This window comes from Salmo trutta, chromosome 1 (assembly GCF_901001165.1).
Source record: "Salmo trutta chromosome 1, fSalTru1.1, whole genome shotgun sequence".
Classification (NCBI taxonomy): domain Eukaryota; kingdom Metazoa; phylum Chordata; class Actinopteri; order Salmoniformes; family Salmonidae; genus Salmo; species Salmo trutta.
In genome coordinates, this window is record NC_042957.1 from 18,651,214 (window position 1) to 18,663,351 (window position 12,138).

The following is a 12,138-nucleotide window of genomic DNA, read 5'->3' on the forward strand; positions in this document are numbered from 1 at the left end:
AATAAAATACTAACTTATAAGTGTGTCGTCCCCACAGTGACCGTACGTGCATATTCCAAACAGAAGCCATGGATTACAGGCAACATCCACACCGAGCTAAAAGGCTAAAGCTGCGGCATTCAAGGAGCCGGACACTAATCCGGACGCTTGTAAAAATTACGCTACGACCTCCAACGAGCCATCAAAACAGCCAAAGCGTCAATACAGGACTAAGATTGAATCCTACTACGCCGGCTCTGACGCTTGTCGGATGTGACAGGGCTTGTAAACTATCACGGATTACAAAGAGAAACCCAGGCACGAGCTGCCCACAGGGATGATTAAATAACTGTGGGCAATATACAGTGCATTCGGATAGTATTCAGACTAGGGATGCACGATATATTGGTGAACATATTGGAATCGGACGATATTAGCTAAAAATGCCAACATTGGTATCGGCCCGATATTTAGTTTAACAGCAATGTGCAAAACCGATGTCAAAGCTGACGTGCATACCTATATAACGTAGGTACATGACATAATGATGCCACATAAAATGTTGTGCTACACGTGCAACAGAGCATTCCTAACCTACCACACAATGTCTGCTGTGTGGATCGAGCAATCAACAAGTCGAGCAGTCATTTGAAAGAGTAAGAAAATTTCAGCGAGGTAACTCAAAGTGGAATTCTTTGGAATTCTTTGCCCTTGACAATCAATCGTTCTCTGTCATGGGTGATGTTGGCTTTCGCCTACCGGAGTTACCCATGAATAGAGTCACTGCTATTTGCTTCACTCCATACTATGGAACGCCGTTTGGGTCTTCGCGTGTCAAAAACGATACGTCAAATAACACTATTTGACGAGTCAAATAAGCTTTTAATTTGACATGTCAAATTTGACAGTTCTATTATAGAATGTTGTGTGTTCTGAATTTGCACGTGCAAGCCAAGCGCCACCACTATCAGTAGCACTGTCAAAGCTGTACAAAAAAAGCCTGCAGACAAGCAAAAACCGGCCACGAACGATGTGTTTACAATACCACATTGATAATAAAGCATTATTTCGTCGACAGCAACTTCTGGGGGTAGCTAGCTTTAGCTTGGTACCTAGCTAGCACCAATACAACCAGCCTGAAAACAATGACCAGTAGAAACTGCAGTCATTTTCATTATTCTTAGCAATGATTTAGGAATCCTTGTAAGTATTAGCTAGGTAGGCATTTGTTCGCCTATTGAAATTGAACTTCAGTTCATGAAAATAAATAGCTAGCCAGCTACTTAACCCTGTTACCCAAAGCTAATGTTGTAAGCAGCCAGCTAGCTTTATCTGGCTAGTGAGGCTCTACCGGACCAGGTTATGTGTTGTGAAGCTAGCCACAATAAGGATTAGGCACAATAGTGGAATTTGCGGTTTGCCTTCAAAATAAATGTACCTCCTTTGAAAGTGATGCAGGAGGTTACAATTGGTGGAATCATGCCATATTTAGACTAGATCATGTTAAACAAGGTTGGAATGAGAAGCAATGAAATGGGGTATCAGTCTACTCGTTGACACAGACAGAACACAACTGTGAAGAGTTTATGCAAATATTAGCGTTGTAGCTCTTGTTGCGGGACTGTGACTGTGTGAAATCACCTCCCCATGTATGTATTGACATTCATATTGCAGTGTACAGCTTTACCTAAGGATTGGGGATCAATGAAAGGGCGTATCAGTCTACTCAATACCCAATATATTTTTCCCAACGTCCTCCTCAGAATTATCAGACTCCAAAGCATCCACGCAGTATTGTTTTTCCTCAGGAATAGTGTTCAATACCTATAGGTTGACAATAAATGTGGCTTAATTCACAGTTGTTTCAGAGTTCCACAATAAGAGCTACGACACTAATGTTCTCTGGGTGTCACTGAGGAGACTGATACCCCATGTCATTGATCTACAACCCATAGGTAAGGCTGTACAGTGAAATAAGTATGCACCCAATGCAATTCTAAAAGTATAATACATCCAGTGTTGACAAATTGTCTTTTGTTGATGTTGATTTTTAGTTTTTTATATAACATTCCAACCTAGTTTAGCTTGATCTATTCATTTATGGAATTTTTCTACTATTTGTATTCATTTGCATCACTGTCAATTACATACTTTTATTTTGAAGGATAACAACAAAGTCCACTATTGTGGCTAATCCTTATTGTGGCAAGCTTCACAGATGGGCCCAACCACCATTAATCAAATAAGAACGGTCTTATAAATTAGGGTTATTTCAGATGATGGCACCTAGCTATGAAGTTATCTAGCTAACTATATAGCTACTGAAACAGATGTCGTTTTGCAATGTTTTGGGAAAGAACATTGTTTGCATCCATGAGCTAGCTAGCTTTTCTTTAATGACAGGCACTGTAGGTGCACGAGACAACTTTACCAGCATCATAGCATATGTATCGATGAATCGTTGTGACATATGACATACGAGTGATAGTGTAATCAATGTGTAATAACTGCGTAAAAAATGTATGAATGCATTAAATAATTATGTGACGTGCAGTCATATTCAGGTCCTGATTGGTCAACAAGCTTATTTGACACGTCAAATAGACCCAAACGGCATTCCAAGTAAGTGAAAGAAATAGGTTTTGATTATGTTTTACTGGTAATGGGGACATACGTAAATGCCAACAAAATAACTTTTTGGTCGTGTGTGTGTGTGTGTGTAACCTTTGCTTAACTAGGCAAGTCAGTTAAGAACAAATTCTTATTTACAATGACAGCCTACCCCGGCCAAACCCAGACGACGCTGGGCCAAATTGTGCGCCGCCATATAAGACTCCCAATCACGGCTGGATGTGATACAGCCTGGATTCGAACCAGGGACTGTAGTGCAGTGCCTTAGACCGCTGCATCCATGTGGGTGTGTTAACTATTTAACTGTACTAGAATGCTTAAAATGCCGCAACATTTTGAAATATTGTTTTTTTTTAGCGATGAAAATATGGGATATCGGTATCGGCCAAAAATGTAATATCGATGGATCACTAATTCAGACCCCTTGACTTATTACACATTGTTACGTTACAGCTTTATTCTGAAATGGATTCAATGCCTTTTACTGAGGAGTGGCTTCTGTCTGGCCCCTCTACCATAACAGCCTGATTGGTGGAGTGCTGCATAGATGGTTATCCTTCTGGAAGGTTTTGCCATCTCCACAGAGGAACTCTGGAGCTCTGTCAGGGTAACCATTGGTTCTTGACCAAGGCCTTTCACCCCAGATTGCTCAGTTTGGCCGGGCAGCCAGTTCTAGGAAGAGTCTTGGTGGTTCCAAACTTCTTCCATTTAAGAATGATGGAGGGCACTGTGTTCTTGGGGACCTTCAATGGTGCAGAAATGTTTTGGTACCCTTCCCCAGATCTGTGCCGACACAATCCTGTCTCTGAGCTCTACGGACAATTCCTTTGAGCTCATGGCTTGGTTTTTGCTCTGACACGCAATATCAACTGTGGGACCTTATATAGACAGGTGTGTGCCTTTCCAAATCATGTCCAATCAATTGAATTTACCACAGGTGGACTCCAATCAAGTTGTAAAAACATCTCACGGATGCACCCAAGCTCAATTTGGAGCCTCATAACAAAGGGTCTGAATTTCAGTTTTTATTTTTAATACATTTTTTTTTTTATTTTACAAACCTGTTTTCGCTTTGTCATTATGGGGTATTGTGTGCAGATTGATAAGGGAAAACATTTATTTAATCCATTTTTAGAATAAGATTGTAACGTAACCAAATGTGTAAAAAGTCAAGGGGGCTAAATACTTTCTGAATGCACTGTATAGTGTGTATAACAACAGATGAACACCTCGTATCTTAGTAGTGTCTATAACATGAAAATAATAGTATGGACACATTAGTGTAGTGTTAATTCTGTGTTATTAAAACAGTGGGGGAGGGCTCAGAGGGGGGGGGTGGTATAGGTGAAAGTAGAGAGAGCTGCTGTATTCAGACAGACACACACACAAACACCTTTGGGACACCAACAAGCCCCCTGGCGCACACTCTCGCCCTTCCTATGACTATGTGACATACTGGGCTTATTCTCAAAAGTGATTGGATCTCACCACCACACAGAAATCCACACCATAGGAACTGAAATCGTTGCGTTCCTATCCTATCCCTCCCTCTCATCAAGCCTGACAGATTTTCACTTCTCTCTCTCACTAGTATGTATCCCTTACAACTTCCCACATTATTAATGTCTGCATCTGTCCCACTAGCCTGTGCTTGCCGTCCACAGCCTCCCTCGGTCTCCCTACCTCTCTTTTAACAATAGAGTTCGACCGATTAATCGGAATGGCCGATTAATTAGGATCGATTTCAAGTTTTCATAACAATCGGTAATTTTTTTTATTTTTTAATACCTTTATTTAACTAGGCAAGTCAGATTAAGAACACATTCTTATTTCAATGACGGCCTAGGAACGGGGGTTAACTGCCTTGTTCAGGGGCAGAACAACAGAGTTTTACCTTGTCACCACAGGGATTCGTTTTTGCAACCTTCCGGTTACTAGTCCAACGCTCTAACCACCTGCCTTACATTGCACTCCACGAGGAGCCTGCTTGGCAGGCTGACTACCTGTTACGCGAAGGCAGCAAGAAGCCAAGGTAAGTTGCTAGCTAGCATTAAACTTATATAAAAAACTATCAATCTTAACATAATCACTAGTTAAACTAGTAATATAATCAACCATGTGTAGTTATCTAACGTGTCCTGCGTTGCATATAATCGATGTGGTGCCTGTTAATTTCTCATCCAATCACAACCTACTTCAACAAACGGGTGATTTAACAAGCGAATTTGCGAAAAAAGCACTGTCGTTGCACCAATGTACCTAACCATAAACATCAATGCCTTTCTTTAAAATCAATACACAAGTATATATTTTTAAACCTGCATATTTAGTTAATATTGTCTGCTAACATGAATTTCTTATAACTAGGGGAGTTGTGTCACTTCTCTTGCGTTCCGTACAAGCAGTCAGGGTATATACAGCAGTTTGGGCCGCCTGGCTCATTGCGAACTGTGAAGTCCATTTATTCCTAACAAAGGCAGTAATTCATTTGCCAGAATTGTACATAATTATGACATAATATTGAAGGTTGTGTAATGTAACAGGAATATTTAGACTTAGGGATGCCCCCCATTAGATAAAATACGGAACGGTTCCGTATTTCACTGAAATAATAAACGTTTCGTTTTCGAAATTATAGTTTCCGGATTCAACCGTATTAATGACCAAAGGCTCGTATGTGTGTGTTATTATATTATAATTAAGTCTATGATTTGATATTTGATAGAGCAGTCTGACTGAGCGATGGTAGGCAGCAGAAGGCTCGTAAGCATTCATTCAAACAGCACCTTTGTGCGTTTGCCAGCAGCTCTTCGCAATTCTTCAAGCATTGCGCTGTTTATGACTTCAAGCCTATCAACCCCTGAGATTAGGCTGGTGTAACCGATGTGAAATGGCTAGCTAGTTAGCCAGGTGCGCGCTAATAGCATTTCAAACGTCACTCGCTCTGAGACTTGGGAGTGGTTGTTCCCCTTGCTCTACATGGGTAACGCTGCTTTGAGGGTGGCTGTTGTCGATATGTTCCTGGTTCGAGCCCAGGTAGGAGCGAGGAGAGGGACGGAAGCTATACTGTTACACTGGCAATACTAAAGTGCCTATAAGAACATCCAATAGTCAAAGTTATATGAAATACAAATCGTATAGAGAGAAATAGTCCTATAATTCCTATAATAACTACAACCTAAAACTTCTTACCTGGAATATTGAAGACTCATTTTAAAAGGAACCACCAGCTTTCATATGTTCTCATGTTCTGAGCAAGGAACTTAAACGTTAGCTTTTTTTACATGGCACATATTGCACTTTTACTTTCTTCACAAAAACACTTTGTTTTTGCATTATTTAAACCAAAAATTGAATATGTTTCATTATTTATTTGAGGCTAAATTGATAGTATTTATGTATTATATTAAGTTAAAAAATAAGTGTTCATTCAGTATTGTTGTAATTGTCATTATTACAAATAAATAAATAAATACCGGCCGATTAAATCGGTACCGGCTTTTTTTTGTTGGTACTCCAGTAATCGGTATTGAAAAATCATAATCGGTCGACCTCTATTCAACAATACACACACCAATAGACATGAGAGCTTTTGAGGGTGAAAGGGGAAGATATTGATTTGTTTTGTTTGAGCAATTTCCCCCAAATTGACCTCCCACCCTCCCACCATGCTCCCTCCCCCATCCCTACCCCAGCACGGCTAGCTAAGTATGGGGGCAGATGTCCTACTGAGCTGGGGTAGGTTGGTGATGTATTGTCCACTAAGCCTCTCAATAGTAATTATGCCCCCCTCTAGCCCCCCTGCCTCAACCCCTCGCGCCCTTCCTGCCAACCCTGAGGGCTCTAATTTGGGTCATGGGCTGCAGAATGGCATTTCAGCACTACCCAAACAGCTACTTTGTCAAACAGACAGACAGGCAGGTACGGAGAGGAAACCAACACACACCAACTAACAAAAGGCCCTCAGATACCAGGAGTGCAGAGATGGAGAAATTAAATAACACACCATTTAAAAAGAGAGTCAACATAGCCCAATGGTGTACAGTGGAGGGTATACGGCATTGCATATACTCACTTCTTAATCCCCACGATGCGTATCAAAGTAGGGTGGTGGTGGAATAGGCCGTATCAATTAATAAGGTTAATGGAACAGATCAGAATGTTTAGCTTAAAATGTTAATAAACTATTATTTCTTCACATTGTAAGAGCAGCAAATAGGCACACGGCCAGTGGGCCTTCGCGCAAATGTTACAAAATGCAATTGCGGGAAAATACCATGCACATACAAGCCGTTTCACAGACAGAGATGGAAATATCCGTTAGAAGTTTAGAAAGAGGGAAAATCTAAAGATGCAGCAACTATTATGGGTTGATATATGACTAGGATAATGTCTTTGGCTGCCAGACAATGAAAGAACAGGACAGCGTATACATGAAAGCCTTTATAAAATAATTTCCGCCACGTTTCTATGGTGGTATTTTGGCTATAGGTTACTTTGAAGCAAGGCAAGACATGCCTCATAATATGAAGTAAAATGTCCAGGTTTCAAACAATGAAGAAACGGGAAAAATATAGTGATGCTAATGATAGACCTAACCATCTTCTGGTAGATGGAAAGGCTTTCCCAGAAACCATCTCTATTAAATGTTAAGAAGCTACAAAGTAGCCTATGCCTACCTGGCAGAATGATACCATGATTATTTGCATCAATCCAGTGACCATTTATTTTGCAAACTCCATCTCATGTGTGCTACAGAAACAATGCTAACCACACAACATTGCTAGGTGCCTGCAGCACAGTTTAATTAAAGGGTAACTACATGAAAAATAAAAATGTCTTACATTTTTCCCAGACCTCAAAAGTCTCCCCGATGTGGTTCACGCATTGTTGTGGACTTAGAACACCCAATTTGGTTGTTTTTAAAAACCTCTGAATTTATGACTTAACTGACAGCCTAATGTATCTGTTTCAATTGTAGGCCTACTATTAGCCTACTTGCACAGTACAGGTTGGGTTGGCCTTCCCTTCGCCGGGCGAGCCGGTTAGGATTTTATTTTGCTAAATTAGAGTACCCACTTCTCCAGGCACTACACCACTGACATAGCAAATTCATGGCCCATGCGAAAAATAAACTCTACATAGAAACATTGCATGGAAATAAATCCGTGTCAATTTAGCAAACAGACACTTTTACACAGAAAACATTATTTGAGTATAAACTTCTGTCAACAGCCTCAGTGAGAAGCTTCCTCCATTGACTGATAGGAAAGTATCTATACCGGATATGCAGTTGAAGTCGAAAGTTTACATATACTTAGGTTGGAGTCATTAAAACTCGTTTTTCAACCACTCCACAAATTTCTTGTTAACAAACTATAGTTTTGGCAAGTCGGTTCGGACATCTACTTTGTGCATGACACAAGTATATTTTTCCAACAGTTGTTTACAGACAGATTATTTCACTATATCACAATTCCAGTGGGTCAGAAGTTTACATACACTAAATTGACTGTGCCTTTAAACAGCTTGGAAAATTCCAGAAATGTATGTCATGGCTTTAGAAGCTTCTGGTAGACTAATTGACATCATTTGAGTCAATTGGAGGTGTACCTGTGGATGTATTTCAAGGCCTACCTTCAAACTCAGTGCCTCTTTGCTTGACATCATGGGAAAATCAAAAGAAATCAGCCAAGACCTCAGATTTGTTTTTTAGACCTCCACAAGTCTGGTTCATCCTTGGGAGCAATTTCCAAATGACTGAAGGTACCACGTTCATCTGTACAAACAATAGTACGCAAGTATAAACACCATGGGACCATGCAGCAGTCAAACCGCTCAGGAAGGAGACGCATTCTGTCTCCTAGAGATGAACGTACTTTGGTGCGAAAAGTGCAAATCAATCCCAGAACAACAGCAAAGGACCCTGTGAAGATGCTGGAGGAAACGGGTACAAAAGTATCTATATCCACAGTAAAACGAGTCCTATGTTGACATAACCTGAAAGGCCGCTCAGCAAGGAAGAAGCCACTGCTCCAAAACCGCCATAAAAAAGCCATGGTGTGTCTGGTACAAACCTGACTCAGTTATACCAGCTCTGTCAGGAGGCATGGGCCAAAATGCTTGTGGAAGGCTACCCAAAACGTTTGACCCAAGTTAAACAATTTAAAGGCAATACACTCAATTAGTATTTGGTAGCATGTAAACTTCTGACCCACTGGGAATGTGATGGAAGAAATAAAAGCTAAAATAAATCACTCTCTCTACTATTATTCTGACATTTCAAATTATTAAAATAAAGTGGTGATCCTAACTAAACTAAGACAGGGATTTTTTACTAGGATTAAATGTCAGGAATTGAGAAAAACTGAGTTTAAATGTATTTGGCAAAGGTGTATGTAAACTTCCGAATTCAACTGTATCTCCACCTCTCAAATCAGTGAGAATAGGCTCTACCCACGAACAACGTCTGTGGGGGAGAAATTACAGGAGAGGAACTATGGATGATCTGAATTTTAAATAATTACTCGTAATCTGCAATGGAGTAACAACAATATCAAGGACCAACAACCCTGTGAAAAAGCAAACATGTTCCATTCAACTGCCTCAGCAGGAAAACTAGAAAACACTGTTCACAGCACAGGGGAGAGAACCATTCGACAAAGAGGTCACACATACTTCACACAACAGTGTCAGCAGGGAGAAGATATCACACCAACACACAAAAGGAGCCAACACACAACCACAACTGACAGCAATACGAGGGCTAGATACAACACACAACTAACTAACAAACAAGCAAGGACGACAAAAGCACACAACACAAGTTTCATTCAAATGACCTTTACCAGACGCAAGAAATACATGTGGAACTAAAACAGAGCCAGCTCTTACATCCATGTGAATAAAAACTTGAACAGGAGTACTCATTCCCACCAGACACACCATCAAGGCATTCACCTTCAAAGACTTTCAATATACCACAAGGCCCCCAGTTTACCACACAAACATTTTTTATATGAAAGATAAAGAAATATAAACTCTGCTGCACCTTTGACTGCAGATCAAACACCTGAGCCATTTTTTTACCATACAGAACCAACTGATGTTAAACCTTTACAGTTGAAAGAGCTCTCAAATGGCCTAGGACATAAAACAGTCTACATTAGAAATACCTGAAATAAATTCTGCTTACCAGTTGGCATAATGGCTTTGAATTTCCTTTAGCAAAAATAACAGAGGAGTGAATGGTTTGAAAGAAAACAGTCCAGGAAAATTCACATATCCACAGGGAGCAGACTTTTCTGAGCGCAGTATTCCCAGTTCCCGCAGCCAGCAGAATTCCCACAGCACACCTCACATTCTCTCAGTCAGCCCGATAAATGTCCTTCTTCAGGGAGCAAGCGTGCAGTCCGCTGCTCCCAACACACTCACTCTGCCACCTATCACAGACAGACTTCTCACTGGTGTAGCAGCTGAACACTTTTGCTGTCCTTTTCTTTCTCTCCGATGCTCTGTATAGCTTTCTCTCTCTTTCTCCTTCGCTGGCTTGGTAAAACGGTCTCTCATTGGGCTCTCGGTCGCTCTTTCAGACAGCCTACATTTCTCTTTCTCTCTCTCTAGTGGTAGCACATACACTCTGTATATGTCTGTATATCTCTGTGTGTGCATCAGACTGAATGGCCTTTGCACTCCCCTGTTCCCTCCCCACTGGGCTTCCCCTCCCCCTGACTCCTCCCCTCTCTCCCACAGCAAATTACAAGGACCTGAGTTCCACAGTAAGTGCCATCTCCAGGGCCGGCACCAGGTATAAGTGACATTAGCGGTCGCTTAGGGCCCTGGCCGCTAGGGGGCCCGTGACCACCAAAATGTTTTGGGGAACTCAGTCGGGGTCTCAATTGTCACTGCTGAGAGTTAGACTAGTAGAATATACAAGGTGCAATTTCAAAATGGGGTTGTGAATCAGCAGTTTCTCTCTTGATATGTCAGTAACTGACAGTGACTCAATTAGCCCATCTCAAGATTTTATTTTGGAGATTGGTTAAGTTAGTCTAGCCAGCTATATAAACTTGTAGTAATCATGGTTGAAGTATCAAAATCGGGCACGTACCAATGGGGGGGGGCTATATTTTTTTGTCAGTGGGCATTGCGTATACTCAGTTCTTAATCCCGACTGATGCGTATCAAAGTAGAATAGTGAACAACATTGGTAGGATTGGAAAGACGTTTCAACTTATATCTACCAGTAAATGCCAACTAAGACAACAATGGGTATGCAGGCCAGGCATTCAAAAAGTTTGGTCCGAAGTCTTGGTTGAAACTTTGCGATGCGCAATGCAGTCATCATGCGATGTTTGATTGAACATTTCTTTCCCAACAAACCTTCCCAATAAATGTTGACTGCAAAGTAGACCTACATGGCAGAATGATATCATGATGATTTGTATCAAAATCGGGAGGGCATTCAATGTAGGCCTACATTGTACAGCACTGCACAGAAACACCGCTACCCCTATAATGCGATTTCAGTGACAACAGAAACTGTATTTGAATTCCATAATTTAGAATTTGTATTAGGATACTGTATTTGAATGTAATATTTTTTTTATTTGTAATGCAAAAAATTGAATCCAGAAATGTAACTTGTATTTCATGATCTGAAACTGAATATTGCATTCAGTTCTAAAATTCTATTTAATTGAATATTCAAGTTCAATATCTATAAATTCATTTTCAATATGGTAGATATTGCATACATTTTCTGTGTATCAAGTTTACATACTATAATTTCAAGTGTATCCAAGTTTCAGACATGTATATTCAACTTCTCAGATGCATTCAGATTCAGTCTTTTAATTCAGTTCTCTAAATTCAGATTCAAAACCAGAGACAACATCCTGGTACTTTGACAGTCAGGAAAGGTAGAGGAAAACAGATAAAATCAAACGCTTACTGTGGTAACAGAATCTTCTGTTAGTATCTGAAGCCAATGTGGCATGTTTCATTTATTTTCTTACACTGAATTTGACTCTAGCATTTGAGCCATTCTGGCTATTAGCTATTATGACCCCATTCCTGAAAGCTAAGTCTCTCTGGAGCATGGACATTCCCCGCTATGATGATCACAGGCTGCGTTAGAAATTAGTGTCACAAAAAATATATATATACTGCTCAAAAAAATAAAGGGAACACTTAAACAACACATCCTAGATCTGAATGAAAGAAATAATCTTATCAAATACTTTTTTCTTTACATAGTTGAATGTGCTGGCAACAAAATCACACAAAAATAATCAATGGAAATCCAATTTATCAACCCATGGAGGTCTGGATTTGGAGTCACACTCAAAATTAAAGTGGAAAACCACACTACAGGCTGATCCAACTTTGATGTAATGTCCTTAAAACAAGTCAAAATGAGGCTCAGTAGTGTGTGTGGCCTCCACGTGCCTGTATGACCTCCCTACAACGCCTGGGCATGCTCCTGATGAGGTGGCGGATGGTCTCCTGAGGGATCTCCTCCCAGAC

At 40.5% G+C, this 12,138-nt stretch overlaps 1 protein-coding gene across 3 annotated transcripts in view; it reads right to left on the reverse strand.

The window, feature by feature from the left end:
• Window positions 1-12,138, reverse strand: part of LOC115175843 (pleckstrin homology domain-containing family G member 1) — a 118,024-nt gene that overhangs the window by 46,419 nt on the left and 59,467 nt on the right. The window contains exon 1 of one of the 3 annotated variants that reach the window (XM_029735528.1): window positions 9,806-10,314. The exons of the other annotated variants lie outside the window; for them this stretch is intronic. Coding sequence (XP_029591388.1) covers window positions 9,806-9,815 — 10 coding nt within the window. The 5' untranslated portion in view covers window positions 9,816-10,314. Of the gene's footprint in view, window positions 1-9,805; window positions 10,315-12,138 lie in introns of those variants that run through there. 3 annotated transcript variants of the gene reach the window in all.